The sequence below is a fragment of the Sorex fumeus genome, unplaced genomic scaffold (genome assembly GCF_029834395.1).
Source record: "Sorex fumeus unplaced genomic scaffold, SorFum_2.1 ptg000011l, whole genome shotgun sequence".
In the NCBI taxonomy this organism is placed as follows: domain Eukaryota; kingdom Metazoa; phylum Chordata; class Mammalia; order Eulipotyphla; family Soricidae; genus Sorex; species Sorex fumeus.
The window spans coordinates 6,046,075-6,062,665 of record NW_026606068.1 but is presented as its reverse complement, the minus strand read 5'-3'; the positions used below and the strand labels follow the sequence as shown (position 1 = coordinate 6,062,665).

Genomic DNA, 16,591 nt, shown 5'->3' with positions numbered 1-16,591 from the left:
TGAGTGTGTGTGGCATGAATGCATATGTGTGCATTCTGTGGTGTGCATGTAGTGTGTATTCTGTGGTATATGTACTGTCTGGAGTGTACGTGGCATGTGTGTGTCTGTATGTGAACATTCTCCCACAGAGCTTTTTCAGAATCTTCACGCTCAGGTCTACTGGGGCAGGGAGCAGGGGTGTGACAATGAGCACATCTTCTGAGACAGTCACAAGTGGCTCCTGCCAGCAGCCCCGTCTCCCTGCACCCCGTCTCCTCCTCACAACAGCACAGAGCGGTGTGAGGGGGCATGTCCTCACAGGTGCTGGCGCCTCAGCTCCCTCCTGGTGAACCATACTCAATCTCAGCGACCTGCTTCAGTAGGGCGACCTGCCTGCACCCACAGACTAGGCAGCCAGATTCAGGGAACGTTCAACACCCTCCCTGAGTTTAGAATGTGTAGACAGTCCTATTTATTCATTTCTTTTACTGTTTTATTTAAAAACTATTTGTGCACCCAAAGGTTATAACAAGATCTATGTTTTTCAAAATTTTACTAATGGACTGCTTAAAAATGCAGTAAGTTTATTATTAATTATTAATGCAATTACTTTAGTTCAGTTAAGGGTGGAAACACACAGTATCACACACAAGTTACACGAAGATTTTTGTCTGTTTTCTTGTAACACACCTGTGCCAAAGAACTCAGTTCCATATAGGGAGGCAACTGACCCACTGCAGAGCAGAGACATTCACTGATGCCTGAGACATTTTCATTTAGCTTTAATTTAAGGTTGATTTAGAGGAATTGATTTCTCTACCCGAGGTCAAAATCAGAGAAGGAAAATTATTTACCAGGAAATAGAACTGTCAACTAGGAAAACACTCAGTGAAAATCAGCAATAGGAATGCCAGAGGCCTAGGGCTGACAGCGCTCACGCTGGACCCTGGGCAGCATGGCCGCATCAGGGAGGGGGCACCGCAGGGACAGAACCTGCTCCAACAACGTACATCACAACCAGTGCACTGATGGGGGCCGAGGAACGGGGCTGCCCAGGTCACGCTGGGCCTCAGTTTCCTCAGAAGGAACGCTGAGAGGAGCAGATGAGCCGATCAATAAACATAGAGCTGCCACACGTACGGACCCATCTCAGGGTTGTTGAGGGTGTTAGCCAGGACCCCACACACGCTTCAGCGGCAGCTGTGCTGAAACACCCCGACAAGACCACGGGGGCAATGAAGGGAGGCAAATGAAGGCTGGCTGTCATCGTCCTTTCCATTTCTGTAGGAGAGTCAGTCAGGAGCCAGGAACAGGGAAGAGTGAGGCTCCCCAGTCCCGACCATGATGTGGGACAGAGTGAGGCCCACAGACAGCCCCGGCCCCAACCATGGTGTGGTGGAGCTTTCTCCCCACAGACAGCCCCATTCCCGAGAGCAGGGCGGCCGGAGGGAGGCAGCAAGCACTCAGCGAAGATTGCAAAAGCATGAGTAGCTCGTCAGGGGCTGGGACACAGGCCAGCCGCCAATAGAGCCCTGTGCTGGGCCAGGTATGGGCTCCCTAAGACCCCAAAACTAAACTGTTTCTGCGCCAGGCTGAGACAGGCGGGCCTGGGCAGCGGAGTCAGGGAGAGAGTCCGGCTGAGTGTCCTCAGTCCCCTCAGCCTCCAGTGCAACCCCTGGAGACCGTGGGTCACACACTGGGTCACACACTGCGCACGGAGGCCCAGGACTGAGCCGAAGGCATGGCCGAGTGACCCAAGCACTGTCCGAAGCTGGACTCTGTGGCCCTTTCCTGAGCACTGGACTCGTTTCCATGATCTCCCAGAGGTCACACGTGTTCTGCCGCCCTGGGCTCTCTCTGCCCAATGTCCTTTCACCTTTCTGCCCTGGGGTCTCTCTGGCACCCCCCCCCCCCCCAGCCCTGTGTCCTTCCGCCCTGGGGTGTCCCTGCCCCGGGGTCATGCTGCCTCTGGGTCTCTGGCCCAAGCACCTTCAGAGCCCCGCCCCTTTACTGAGCATTTGCAATTTTCTCACTGGCCAGCAGACAAGCCCCCCACCACCAGGCATCCCATATGCCAAAGTCCCGAGCACCCCCGGGTTGTCCTACAAAGCAAACAGCAAGAATGTATCTGACCCCATCTCCGTGTCTCAGGTACACCTTTTTCTCATGGCTGCTTCGGTGGCTCCAGACCTGGTACAGGACTGAACCCCGTGCCCACGCCTCAAATCATTCCTTCAGAGACCCGGAATGTGACCTCAGGGAGGCGACTGTGCTGTCCTTTGGTCATCGTCATTAGGGAACTATGGTGGCGGGGCACTTCCCAGGGTCACAGGCTGCCTGCCCCAGAGCCTCCCCACTTCTGTTCCCTTGGCTCGGTCCCTGAGGCCCCGCTACTAGTCCAGCCCAGTATGCACCCCAACTCCACCTAGCAAAGCACAAGCACTAATGGGAACAGGAGGCATCCACGCAGTCCCAAGGCTGCTGAGGAATCCGGCACGTCCCCCGGGTCTCTGCACCCCAGGGCCTACTCCAGCCTCCTGAGAGGCAGCCTGGCCTCACCCAACTCTTGGAAAGCCAGTCTCCATGGGGCCCTCACTGCGGCAGCGATTTCAGCCAGGAGAGTCTGGCCCTGGCGACAATCTGACAGAAACAGCCATGGCGGGAGCGGATCAGATACAAGGTCAGACTCCTTCCTCGAGTCATGCGTAACTATTTCACAACGTCACCCACACTGCTTCACTTTCCACTTGACATTTTTGTTTGGGGCCACGTGGTAGGGGCTAATACTCTGGGGCAAGGAATCAAACCCAGACCTCCCATGCGGAAAGGGAGAAACACACACACACACACACACACACAATCACACACACAAACTCTGGCATCTGGCATCCACAGGTCAGACCTGAGGAGTGCTGCTATCACACACACACACACACACACACACACACACACACGCACACACACACACACGTCAGACCTGAGGGGACACTCTCTCTCTCTCCCTCTCTCTCTCCCCCCTCCTCTCCCGGACCCCTCTTCCCCCTCTCTTCTCCCTCCTCCTCTTCCCCCACCCCTCATTCTTTCACACACAGTGAAAACTGGACTTCAATGTCCAAGACAGATAGGGACAAACTGGGAAGGTACTGGAATGTACTGGGAAGGTTATGGAAAGGTACTGGAACATACTGGGAAGGCACGGGGATGTACTGGGAAGACACTGGGCCATACTGGGAAGGCACTGGGATGTACCGGGAAGGTGTTGGGATATACTGGGAAGGCACTGGGACATACTGGGAAAGTACTACGAAGGCGATTTTTCAGTTCCCTGCTCCTTACCACACTTTAAATCACCCCAACCCACACCAGATCCCCAGAACAACTTCATAAGCCATCACCCCCGAGGATTCCAGGCAGAAAAAACCTTCTCTCATTTCCTCCCATCACCCCACCACCACCCAGGACTCTTCACTGGCCGCCTGAGCCTGTAAGACAGCACCTACTGCGACAGGCCGGTCACAGCACCTCTGCGAATATAGCCGAAGCCAATGCTATGTGTCTCTGCTTTATCTGTGGAAAAGGGCCGGTGGCCAGTGGCCCTCAGGCCTGGGCAGAACTGAGTGGAACAGACAAATGCCATCAGTTCACAGCTGCTGCCCAGCCTACTCGCAGAGCCACCTGTGGCAGCAACACAGAGCAGGCGATGCCAACCCTGCTCTGGCAGATGCCCTCGCCGCTGACTCAGTGTGCCTCCTCAGTTTTACTTGAAGTAAAAGTAAAAACTTGGCTGGGGCTGTAGTGACAGCACAGTGGATGGGGCGTTTGCCTTGCACGCACCCGATCAGGGTTCAATTCCCAGCATCCCATATGTTCCCCCGAGCACCGCCAGGAGTAATTCCTGAGTGAAGAGCCAAGAGGAACCCCTATGCATCGCTGGGTGTGACCCCCCAAAAAAGTAAAAACTTGGAGCGATAGTGCAACAGGGAGGGTGCATATTTTGCACATGAGCAACCTGGGGGTAACCTCCAAGTGCGGAGCCAGTAGTAAACCCTGAGCACCTTGAGTAAACCTTGATCTGTCAGGACAAATCAAGACGGAACAGGAGTGTACCAGAAAAGATCCCCACGGGAACTTTTCACTTCAAGACCTTAGTTTTTGTCTGTGAGGCCATACGGTGAGTGGAGGGGTGACCACTGACCCTCAGCCCTGCACTTACGACACCCCAGCCCCCTCCCCAGGCTGTCTAGTTTCTTAACAGCAACCTGATGAAATGATTCAGAGGCAGCAGTCAAAACTTTTAAGTCAACTGCATGAATGTTCATGAAACCTTTTCTTAGCCCAACTCTGGGGATTTGATAAACTTGAAGATAGAAGGAATTTTTAAATAAATTCTGTAACAGGGAGGTTATCCAACTGAGTCTTACTGTCCCAAACACTTCTGCCTTCCAACCAAAAAAAAAAAAAAAAAAGTCACTGTTTTTAGAACATAGCCAGCAGCACTCAGGGATCACTCCTGGCACTGCTGGGAATGGGAGGACAGGGGACCGTACAAGGGTCAAACCTGAGCTGGCCACATGCAAGGCATACACAATGCTGTACTACCCTCCAGCCCCTGGCACTCTCCAAGACCTCCTGTCCTTACTTGTACAGCAAACTCGACACAAACCAGAGCTGTTTGTCCGGGTTGGGGGAGGGGGGGGTGTCTCAGGCAAGAAGGCACTTAAGGTGTCTGCTTCTACCTCCTCTTCACACATGTGGAGGGCCATGATGGTCGCCTCCTCTCCTGGGACTGCAGCTGTAAGTGCGCCGGCCAGCCCTGTGCCCCTAAGAGGCCAAGACCCTGGGAGGTGGGCTCCTAGAAATCCAGCCAGTCCCTCTGCCCCAGGAGATGCCACCGGCATAAACAGCGGCAAGGACACGGGCTGGAATTCTCCTGGGGCGGCGGTGGACATGGAAAGTGTGGTCAACAAAGGTTACCACGGTCTCGCCAAGGTGTCCCGGAAGCAAGAAACCGCTCTGGAGAACGGTGCCCAGTCCTCCTCACTTAGTGCCAAGATGAGCAGGGGGGAAGCCACAGCAGGCACGGTGTCATGTGCGTGTCATGTGCATGTCATGTGCGTGTCATGTGTGCATATGCGCCTTCTTACTTCCACTCCTCAGGCGGGTGTGCCAGCTCGTACTTCTCCCGCACGCTGGAGACGCCCATATCCAGATGCAGCCAGTGAACCTCCTCCGAGTGCAGGTGACTCAGGCGGAATCCGTAGCAGGCCACGTGCTTGACCTTGTGACTATCCACTATCTTCTGGATGATGCCCTGAAACACAGCCCCACAAAGTGACTGTCAGAAAAGCAGGCGATTCAGCTCCTGTAGTAAATTCTCAAAACCCCGACAGAGAACTGAGAATAAATAACTTAGGTTTTACCTAGGACTCTCCTCTTTTATTGAATAGCATTTTTCTGAACAAGGAGAAAAATTTGGAAAGAACACAAATGAATAAACAAGGCAGGGAAACTTGAAATATATTCCCGCAAACTCACTGGACACCACCTCCCAAGCTTGTTGGCTGAACAGAGAGGAGGGGAGGCAAGCTCAGAGCCACGGCAAGTGTGCTGCGGCCTGTGTGTCATTTTGGGAGACACATTCAAAGCCTTCTTCCCAATACTGCTGATGGCAGAGACAGCCTCTGGAGCTGGGAATAATGAGTCTCGGGCAGTGGCTGACTGGAGCCCCCCAGTCTCATGCTTCAACCACCTGGGCCTGTGCATTCAGAAAAGGGAAGTTCCCAGAGCATGGGAAATTGGCGCTCGGGCTGCAGAAGGGCTGAAACTGGGAGCCCTGAGCCAGAGGGTTTGTAAGAGCAAGTGATTTATAGGTAATCTATGGGGATCTATGGGTGACTGCAGGGATCTGTGGATGGCTGTGAGGATCTATATGTGATCTATGGGGATCTCTGGTTGGTCTGTGGTATCTATGATCTGTGTGATCTATGGGCAATCTGTGAGAATCTGGGGGCAGGACAGACCCAGCCATGCCTCCCTCGAGGGGAGCACCTCGTCCTTCACACATCTCAGGCCCTTGGTAAGATTCTCTGCATGAAACCAGCAATAACATTCCCGTAATAGAGAAAAATCACCCCTGAGTTCTAAGACCAGCAATTCTCAGATCATGGGGGCTGGGGCAAAGCACAGCAGGAAGGGCATCTGCTTTGCACGTGGTCTATCCCAGTTTGATTCCCGGCATCCCATCTGCTCCCCAAGCCTGCCAGGAGTGATCCCCGAGTGTAGACCAGGAGTCTAAGCATCGTCGGGTATGGCCCCAAAACAAAACAAACCCCAGACCCTGAAGGCCTGACTTCAAAGTCCCAGCCGAACCAAGTATTTCATGGCACAAAGTTGTGTCTCTATGACTTGAGGACATGCCAGTTCAGCCCCTGGGAAATGGTTCGGTCCAGAGTCCAGAGCCCCATACCCAACCTGGCACTAAGTGCTCCCACACCCTGGCAGCCCCCGGACACAAACAGAACAGGCCCAACAGTGGCAAAATGCCAAACAAGTCCACAGGCCCAGCAGGTGCAGCAGGACACTGGTTTCCAGCAGAGCAGCAGCGAAGGGAGGAAGCAATGTGGCCACAAGCAGCAGGAGCAACAGGGCTGCACAGAGCGCCCCAGAAGGCAAGCCCACTCCCCCCAGAAGGCACGCCCACTCTACCTCCCAGAAGGCACGCCCACTCTCCCCTAGAAGGCACATCCACTCCCCGCCAAGGCACACCCATTCCCCCTAGAAGGCAAGCCCACCTTCCAGGGCTGTGGGAATAAGGTGGGCACTGGGCCCATGGTGCAGTGAGACCCATAGTGTCCGCCAGCACCCCATAAACGGCTATGGCGGCCAGCCAGGCCTGCAGGAGCCCAGACAGGCCAAGGAAGGTTGTTCACTGAACATGGCCCAGTGGGAGGGCCACCGCTTCCCGTAATTCTTTCAAAGACAATCCAGCAAGTTCCCTTGGCCAATACACAAACCCCTGAGTGGTGAGCCCAGACTCTGGCGCCGCTTTCAAACACCCACAGAGAGCCTTTGTCCCCAGCCACTGCCTGCGGGTCAGCCAGCCCAGGGCAGTGTGTGACACCCTGACGACACAGACTCACCTCCCATGGTGCTCGCCCCTCACAGCACTCAACTCTCACAGTGCTCACTCCTTACAGCGCCACCTCCCACAGTGCTCACCACTCATGGCACTCAACCCTCGGAGCATTCAACCCTCACAGTGCCACCTCCTACAGTGCTCACCCCTCACAGTGCTCACCCCTCACTTACACCATTCCCCTCCCTATGCTCATCCCTCTCAATAGCTCCCACATAGGCCTGGTCTCCGAGCCCCCTTCTCCTCAGGTCACTGTGTTCCCCAGAGGCCCCCACGGCATTCCCTCCCACATTCTGTCAGTGCAGGGCGAGCTCCACAGGCCCGTGACGTGCACTAGCCAGGAAGGTGACTGGCTGGAGCTGGAGAGAGCTGGCCGGTGTTCCTGCACCTACCCCTGCCGCTGACCCCAAAGAGGGGCCCAACATGGAATCCAGGATGCCCCCCCACCCACCACGCTCACGCCTGCACTGTCATGCCCCATATCCAGAGAACGCTGTAATCAGAGCATGTAGCAGGCCCTGGTTCCCTCCCAGCACCATGCACAACCCCCTACAGCATCTCCAGAAATGACAGTACACCCTCCCGGGGAGAGAAGCGGGAGAGGTCCTGAGTGCCACTGCGTGTGGCCTGACACCCCACACACAAAGATGAAATAATCAGGGGCTGGAGTGATAGCACAGCAGGTAGGACGTTTGACTTGCACGTGGCCAACCTGGGTTTGATTCCGATTCCCAGCATCCCATATGGTCCCCCGAGCAAGCACTGCCAGGAGTAATTCCTGAGTGCAGAGCCAGGAGTAACCCCCGTGCATCACTGTGTGTGACCCAAAAAGCAAAAAAAAAAAAAAAAGAGAATAGTTCGTGTCACAGTCACAGTAGATGAAAATCCGGCTACACTCTTACTCCTGGTTATGACACTCTTTCCTTTTTCTTATTTCTTTTGGGGCCAGATCCAGTGGTGCTTAGGGGTCACTCCTGGTGAACTCGGGGAACTAAACAGGGTGCCGGGGGTCCAACTCACATCGGCCACGCGCAAGGCCAGTGCTATCCCTGCTGTCCTCTCACTCAGGCCCCATTCTGCTATTTCCAAAATCGTCAGGGCCCAGGGACGAAGAGCAGCAGATGGATGAGGCCGAGCGGAGAGGCAGTTCCATGGGAGTGCGGCCACTGCCCCACGTTCCTCCACCTTGAACATGGACAGAGAAGTGCGTCTCGACAGACAGCCAGACCCTTCATGTCTCAGTACCACTTCCTCTCTGCCCTTTCTCAGTAACTTGGCCTCGAGGCACTCTGTGCCAACTGCTAACCACACACGGGCATTCACTGGGCAACCAGAGCAGCCCTGCCCAGTTCAGTGCATGTAGGGGGCACAGAAAGCCCATTTGGGTGTCTCCCGCGACACCCACAGGACCAGCAGGGAGCTCAGAAGAACCACAAAGACCAGAGACTGTGCGAGCAGGAACTTTCTCTCCCTGGCGCCTGAAGAGTATCGGCAGGTATTCAACGTTTCCAAAGGAATGGTCTTACGGAAGGGACTCACATACTTCAAAAGGACACTTCCGAGAACAGAATCTCACTGTGTAAGCATCAGAGGCTGATTTGTTTGCTCTTCTCGCGTCACTCAAGGAGCAGAGAAGAAAAAGGGGGACAAGTCAGGAATGGCACAAGCACATCACGTGACTAGCAGGATCCAGCTGCTCCTTCCCCAGGAAACGATGCGTGAAGCCGGCGTTACCAGGGAGCGACATGTCCTAGTGTGGCCGCCTCTGCACAAGCCTGCGGAGGCCCAGGGAGCATCCCACCTGGGGGTAGCACTCACCCTGACATCTGTGGCGTCTCCATGCCTGATAATACTGGCCCACGTGGTCGGCTCACTATTGCTCTCGAAATAATGGAAGACCTTCAAGAGCCGCTCCATGGCCCCAGGGGAGCGTTCCGCGCCTGTGCTCAGCGGGGCCTTGGTGCCGGAGCTGGGTGTGTGGTTCAGGTTCGGGTCGAGGTAAGCGGCTGCCATCGTTCTGCGAGGTGCTGGGTATCTGTCATACTCTGCAGGACAAAGGAAGAAGGGGTCAGTGCATGGCTCCACCCTTCAGGCAGACTGCGCGAGGCCGGACCCCCAGGCACACCTGCCTCTTCATTCAAGAACCCAGAGCTGGGGTCAGGGAGACATTCCCAAGGGCGGCCAAGAGTGGCTGCAGGTTCTCCGTGCACACTGAGCAAGCGCCCTCTTCACATGCTGCGCTGACCTGAGATCAGGGTTCCTCCATCCCTGAGCAGCCCTAGCCCAGCCCACACGCCCAGTGCAAGCCCAGAGCAGAACCACCGGAGACAACACAGCTCCACTCAAATACCCAGCAACACAGATGATCCCCCAGCACTGCCTGAGCACTGCAGGTGTGGCCCCCAAACCCACCTACCCCGACCTCCAAAACACAGCAAACACAAACCCTACAGGCACTGCTGAACACTGCAGAACAACCTGAATGAAAGGGGTGGGACGGGGGACACAAGACACAGCCAGAGGTGCAGTGAGAAGTCCTCTACCGCTCCTCCTGTCCAGACCACCTTCCTGCCTGCCACCCATCCTTGTGTCTCTGCCAGCCCGTGCCTGTGTGTGTGCATGCATGGGTGTCTGCATATACTCTACCACTGCACCCACGAGTGCAGTTCTGCTCGTAAGCTTCTGGTGTCCAAATGCCCTGGAAGAACTCTGCTGCTCTTTCTTCCACACACACAGTTTTCCCCCTGACCTACCCTAGGCTTCCGGCTCACCTGGTTTCTGCCTGTGGTGGTCCTGGGCCTGGAAACAGAGTCTGTCTCTCAAAAGCCTGTGCCTGGGGACTTGGGGCAGTGTCAGAAACAGTCGTTCCAGTGGCTGGTCCACTTTCCTGCCAGACTAGGCTCTCTACGAACAGGGACTGGGCACCGGGGAGAACGCAAGATGGCCTGATTCCCTGTCCCTGTGTGGGCACAGAGTAGGGTCAGGAGTCAGCCCTGAGCATAGCCTGCCTGCACACACCCACCCCCAAAATCTCCAAACACAAAGATCATTTCAGACAAAAGCTTTTGTGGAAAGAATCTAAACATACAAGTACAACTTTTAGCATGCAAGAATCCCCTAGAGTTTGAGAGCAAAGTGTCAGCAAATTAATTTCTTGCATGAAAACCCTAAGCTCTTAAGTACCACACACAGACATTACTCTCAGCAGCAAGAATGCCAACAAAGCTACTTTTCAAACTGCCTCCCAGAGGCATCTAGGATGAGCAGGTCAGGCCCTGAGCACCTCCCATCCCCCCACTGCCCCACCCCAGGCCTCTCCATCTGCAGCACCCAGGGACCCACCCTGCCCCGGGTCTCTCCATCCACAGCCGCACACCACCGCCAAGTCTTCCTCCCATTTTCCAGCAGCCCCAACTTTGAAGCCTGATGACTCTGTCACACAAGCTCTTCTCCCACTACTGTCTCTGCTGTCAGGTGGTGAAGAAACAACACCTTAAACCACACACACTTCAGGTTTTCTCTCTGGGCTAGTCACTGGCTTTGGATGTCTGATGTGTACTTAAGGCTCCTTTTCCAAAAACAGAACAATGCCTTGTTTCTAGAAATGCAACAGGAAGCTGGATCTGTTTCAACTGTGCACGTTGAGCGTTGAGCGTAGAGTACAACGTTTTGTGTAGAGTGAACAGATCTCAGGCGAACCAGCTGATGACTTTTCCCAGCTGTGTCCCCCGCTAGTCCTGGACCAAAGGCCTGAGCATGTCCCTCAATGCTCCTGAGCACTGACCCACCATCATTCTCACTACAAACTGGTGTGTTGTTCTGGTTGGATTTTATTTTTGGGGGGGTGGGGGTTGGGTCACACCCGATGATGCTCGGGGGCTGCTCCTTGCTCTGCACTCAGAAATTACTCCTGGTGGTGCTCGGGGAACCATATGGGATGCTGGGGATCAAATCCAGGTCAGTCACAAGCAAGGCAAACACCCTCCCAAACTGACCTATCGCTCTAACCCCCAAACTGGTGTTTTTTAAAATCTTATCTAAATTTGTCATTTTAATAGAAACACAAAGAAAGTCTTGGGGGTTTTTTTGTTTGTTTTTAACAGCAGTAGCTGACAAATGTGAAATCCTGACCAAAAAAGCCCACAAGAAAAGAAAATGCAGACTGGCATTCCCACATGAATACAGACACAGATCTCCTTAAGAAAATACTTAAGGAACAGAGGAAGGCAGAAACACATCCCAATCAGGTGGGAATTATCTCAGGAACCAAGGGCCAGCTTCACAGCCAAAAGGTAATTCCTCACATTTCAAAACAAAAACTTATGGTAAAATCCATAGAAAAAGAGCTTAGCAGGAACCAGAGAGAGGACTGCATTACGGCGCTTGCCTTGCACGTGTCTGACCTGAACTTGATTCCCAGCATTCCATATGGTTGCCCAGGCACTTCCAAGAGGGATTCCTGAGTGCAGAGCCAGGAGTTAAGTCCTGAACACCATCGAGTATACCACCCCATCAAAAAAAGAAAAAAAGTCTAACGAAAGATATACGTGCTTTCAGCATAAAATGAAAAACCTAGGGCGGGAGAAACAGTACAGAGGTTGATGCACCTGCCTTGTGCACAGCCGACTCAAATCTGCTTCCTGGCAGCATACAGGGTCCCCAGAGAACTGCCAAGCGTGACCCTGAGCACAGAGCCAGGAGTAAGACCAAGCACAGTGGGGTGTGGCCCAAAAATGAAAAGAAAATCCTCCAAGAAAAGCAGAAATTCAAAGTAAGGCCTCAGAATGAGAGAGAGCATACCAACAGAGACGAAACTCGGGCAAATCTTATTTCACAGACTTTGCCCTACACATTCAAGAATTAAGGGCCTCCATGGATGCACAAAGGCATGACAAAAAGAGAAAAGCATGAAAAATCATAGAGCGGAAAGGAGATTCTACTTGTAGATTACACGATCACAGATTTACAGGACGCCCTGCTTGCTCAAATGAAACAGCAGAAACAACAAATACGTGGGTAATAAGACTGCAGTACAGGCTAACAAGTCCATGTGTTTCTCCACACTCTGCCATGAACTGTAAAGTTCAACAGAAATAAAAGACAGACAAGGGATGCAGCTCAGCAGCATGAATGCATGAGACCGGGGTTAAGAGTCCCAAGCATCCGCCCTCCCACACACCCACACCCACTAACACACACTCCCACTGGCATCCTCTCACACTTACACTCACACACACCCACTCACACACATACACACACCCCAGATGAGCACACTGTGCCGGAGAGCGGGACAGACCCACAGCAGCCTCAGCACTGTCCTCACAACAGCTCGTCCACACGGCTCTACGCATTTAACACAGTCTCATCACAACAGAACCAAAACAACTTAAATCAGCTCCAGAAACCGCTGCAGCTGGCCAGACTCCCATCCACAGTCTGTAAAATTCACTCAATACCATCAATAGCTGACACCCCATTCCCACCAACATCTCAGAGAACAAGAACACAGAAAATAAGCCAAAACCACAGGAACCACGAAAATGTGCAAAGCTTTGATTGTCTCATCACTCGATGAAAAAAGTAACACCAAAGGCATCCTTCCAGCACCAAGCCTGTGCGGAGTCCTGACATCTGACTCAGGAGAAACACCAAACGCCGATGAGTGTGTGGCGAAGGCCCCAGCAGGCAGAGACTGAGTCGGCCTCTGGGCACCAGCCCCCATGCCAAGGACATCCCCACAGGTGCTGAAGCAGGAGTGGCACCTGCGTCCATAAAGACTGTCACCCTGGAGATGCCAGCGGAGCACAAATCAGAAACAAGTGAGCTGTATGTCATGAGAGCAAGACACGAACATCACTTGAATGCAGAGACAAAATAGGTTGTGGGGACTGTTCTAAAGCTAGATCTTCTCTTTATCTGAAAACTGACAGTTAATAAATCAGAAAAAGACAAAATTTACAGTTCCAGCAAACTGAGTCTGAAATCAAAGGAGTGTGTGTGTGTGTGTGTGTGTGTGTGTGTGTGTGTGTGTGTGTGTTGTCCTTTTGGGCCACACCTGGGGGTGTTCGGAGATTACTCCTGCAGGGCTCAGGGGACCCTATGTGATGTCAGGGATGAAACACAGGTTGGCTGTGTCAAGGGAAGCACCTTATCCTCTGTATTCTCTCTCCAGGGTCTTGTATCAAAGGTTCGTGATCAGCGATTCTAGAACTATGAACTCAAGAAGACAGCCAAGAAGACAGCCTGGAAAAGACTGCACGGAACTCTGGTCCCATCCCTACTGAGGAGCAGATACGGCCCTGCAGGGTCCCATAAGCCTCAAGGCTTCCCACAGCACCATGGCTGCAAGAGGCCCAGGCCCCAAGCACAGCCCGAGGCCTGTATTTCTATCAGCACAGGCCCTCTGATCTGCCATGGTGGCAGCAGCTCTGGGACCCTGGAAGGGAGCAGGAGAGGGAGACAGCAGTGAGAAGAGAGCCGGCCAGTGTGGGGATGAGAGGCCAGGAAGCCTGAGACATCAATGCACGAGCCCAAGAAGGGCCCCTCCAGCAAAGTAGACACCCAACGCCAAGTTCCCGAAAGAAAAGTGGGGTGGGGGTACAGGAGGTACTGCCCCTCATTCCCCCGTGCTGCAGGGAGACAAGACAGCCTGGGGGAGCAGTACAGAGACCCCAGATGTCCACCACCTGCAGGAGCAGGGCTGCACTTCCTGATTTGGCCGTCCCCAGCAGCAGGTGGCCAGCCCTGTGGGGTGGACAGCCACAGACTCTCAGCACAACAGCGTGGGGCGTGTGCTCATGGGGTCAGCAACTCCCAAGGAGGGCCGGGCAGGGCACAGGAGCAAAGCCATCTGCTGCCAGGGGACTCGCCACAGCAGCTCACAGGCCTGCCAGGAAGCCATCACCAGGCATGGTGGGACTCCAGCGGCGGAGAGGACAGCGGCACCCATGGTAGAACCAGAAATACCACTGTGCAGTCCCTGACCGAGCCAAAAGATGCAACAGCAAAGCAGCAATTGGGTCCTGAGATTCACCACAGAGAGAAGGCTAGAGCAGGGTCACAAAGAAGGCGGGGAGGAGAGGTGCTTGACCCTGCAAGCTGAACAGAAGCTGAAGGACCTGGCACAGAAGGGTTACAGGTGGAAGGGCAGCTGGGATGTTGGGGGAGGAGACTGGAGAGGTCACAGGGGGGAGGGAGCTGGTGTGCTGGGGGAGGAGCCTGAAGGGGGGGAGGGAGCTGGGGTGCTGGGGAGGAGCCTGGAGGGGAGAGGGAGCTGGGGTGCTGGGGGAGGAGCCTGGAGGAGTTACAGGGGGGAAGGAGCTGGGGAGCAGCTGGGGGACTCAGGGCCCTGCTGACATTCTATCCATGCAGCAGTAGTCTCCAGGGAGTTTTCAGACAGAAGGTGGATTTATAGTTCAAGTGACGTTGGGGCTGGGGCGCACAGGACCTAGGTGTGAGCCCCAGCACCACATGGCCTCCTGAGCATGAGAGCTGCTGGAAAACACCCCCCTCCCCATACACCCCCGCCTCAAATTAAGGACACGGAAGAATCAGGACAGTCCCAGGGAAGAGTCACAGTGTGACACCAGCCAGGAAGTGGCTCCAGCTGAGAAAAACAGAGGGACCCAGAACAGAGGAGCAGGAAGGGGCCATGGGGGTCACACCCCGTTGGGCCAGCCAGAGCGTGGTGGGGTCCAGCAGTGAGAAGAGGCGCCGAGGCTGAGCCTGCAGGCGCCTGGTCTCCTCTGCAGCCCAGCACTGGCGTCTGAGGCCCCTGGAGACAAGCTGGCCACTGGCCATGCTGCTGGGAGGGTTGGCGTAGACACCATGAGGGACGAAGCCCCCACACCATCTGAGCCCCGTCCCCCTCCCTGACTCCCAGAACCGAAAGGAGGGGAGCGGCTGGTGCAGCACAGCCCAGCCCCTGGCTCCCATTCTGTCTGAAAGTGGGCCGGGGTGGGAGGGCACGAGGCTGATAAAATCAAGCGAGGTTTAGAATGTCTCGCTGCAAACACAGATTGGTGTGTTCTGCAGATCTGAGCTTTTCACTTTGCCTTCATCTAAAAATAGTTACTTCTACACTTGAAAATAACCAATTCCACCACTCCTGCACACCAGCCCCCTCACCACAGTAGAACAGACACCCGAAGCTCGGGAACAAACAGGGTGCCCTATCCTGGGAGGCTCCCCACCCCACCTCTGTCAATGCACCTTTCAGATGCTGTTGGCAAATGGAACAAAATCGCATGGATCACCAAGGCACAAAACCACTCCCATCTTGCTTTCCTCCCAAAATTCCAATTCAAAGGTTACTTCAAATCCTCTTGGTTGTTGTTTTTTACTGACTCGCTGGTGATCTCTAAGAGACCACTAATGATGGAGCTCCAGGCTCAGGGTGGGCAGGGTGCTGGCCTTGCATGTGGCCGACTGGGATCAATCACAGGCACCCCACACGATCCTCGAGTTTTACCAGCAGTGATCCCGGAGTACAGAACCACGAAAGAGCCCCGAATACCCCGGGGTGCACACACACACACACACACACACTCCAACTTAAAACCCAAAATGCCAGGCTGCTGGATTCTGGGATCCAGATTAATCGGTGACTTTCCCTCTCTGCCTGGTCACAAAGTTCCTTTACACCAGACAAAGGAAGCCTGAAGCCGAGTCACAGTCCCCTGACCACACTGGAAACAAAGTGTCAGATGCTTTGTTCCCAGGCTCCTCACAAGTCTGGGCGCCACTGGCGCCAGGGAAAGTTCGGCCTGAGCTCTGTCCCCCGCAGCCAAACCCAGAGGGTCTGAGGCTGCCAGGGGCTGCTCCTTGAAACCCCCCTTCTGCAGGGATCAGCGTGGCAGGAAGCCAAGACTAAAGACCTGGTCCCTAGGTCACGTGGCTCAAGTCTCGGCTTCCTGTTTGTTTTCGTTTGGGGGTGACATCTGGAGGTGCTGGAAGCTACTCCTGGTGCAGGCGTGAGAATGGCAAGAGCGTGTATACTCTCTCTCTTTCTCTCTCTCTCTCACCGGCGGTGTGCGGGATGGGGGACACTGTGGCGTCGGGGTTGGGCCTAAATCTGGGGCTCCATGTGCACACACTATACTCCCGTCTCCCAGTCATCCTCCCAGCAAAACTTACTTCCATCTCATTCACACAAGAATTATACAGCACTCTCGCTTCCAGGCCAGACACTGTCTTAGTGGTCACAATAAAAAAGTGAAAGTTTGGGAACTGAAGAGATAGCACAGCGGGTAGGACGTCTGCCTTGCATGCGGCCGACCCGGGTTCGATTCCCAGCATCCCATGTGGTCCCCTGAACACAGCCAGGAGTAACCCCTGTGCATTGCCGGGTGTGACCCAAAAAAAAATAAGTGAAATTTTATATTTCTATTTTTATTATAGAAAGAAAAAAAAAGCCTAACAACAAAGCCAAGGGCTGCCAGTGTGGCAGAACCGAGTATGCACCTCTCAGTAAGGGGC

The 16,591-nt window shown here is 54.3% G+C and overlaps 1 protein-coding gene across 12 annotated transcripts in view; it reads right to left on the bottom strand.

Moving 5' to 3' along the window:
• The window catches only part of PTK2 (protein tyrosine kinase 2), a 114,717-nt gene that overhangs the window by 69,785 nt on the left and 28,341 nt on the right, over positions 1-16,591 (bottom strand). For all 12 annotated transcript variants that reach the window (XM_056110917.1, XM_056110918.1, XM_056110919.1 and 9 more), the window contains exons 2-3: positions 8,933-9,159; positions 5,124-5,290 (exon numbers count right to left, since the gene is read on the bottom strand). In XM_056110917.1, coding sequence (XP_055966892.1) covers positions 5,124-5,290; positions 8,933-9,127 — 362 coding nt within the window. In that variant the 5' untranslated portion in view covers positions 9,128-9,159. The remainder of the gene's footprint in view (positions 1-5,123; positions 5,291-8,932; positions 9,160-16,591) is intronic.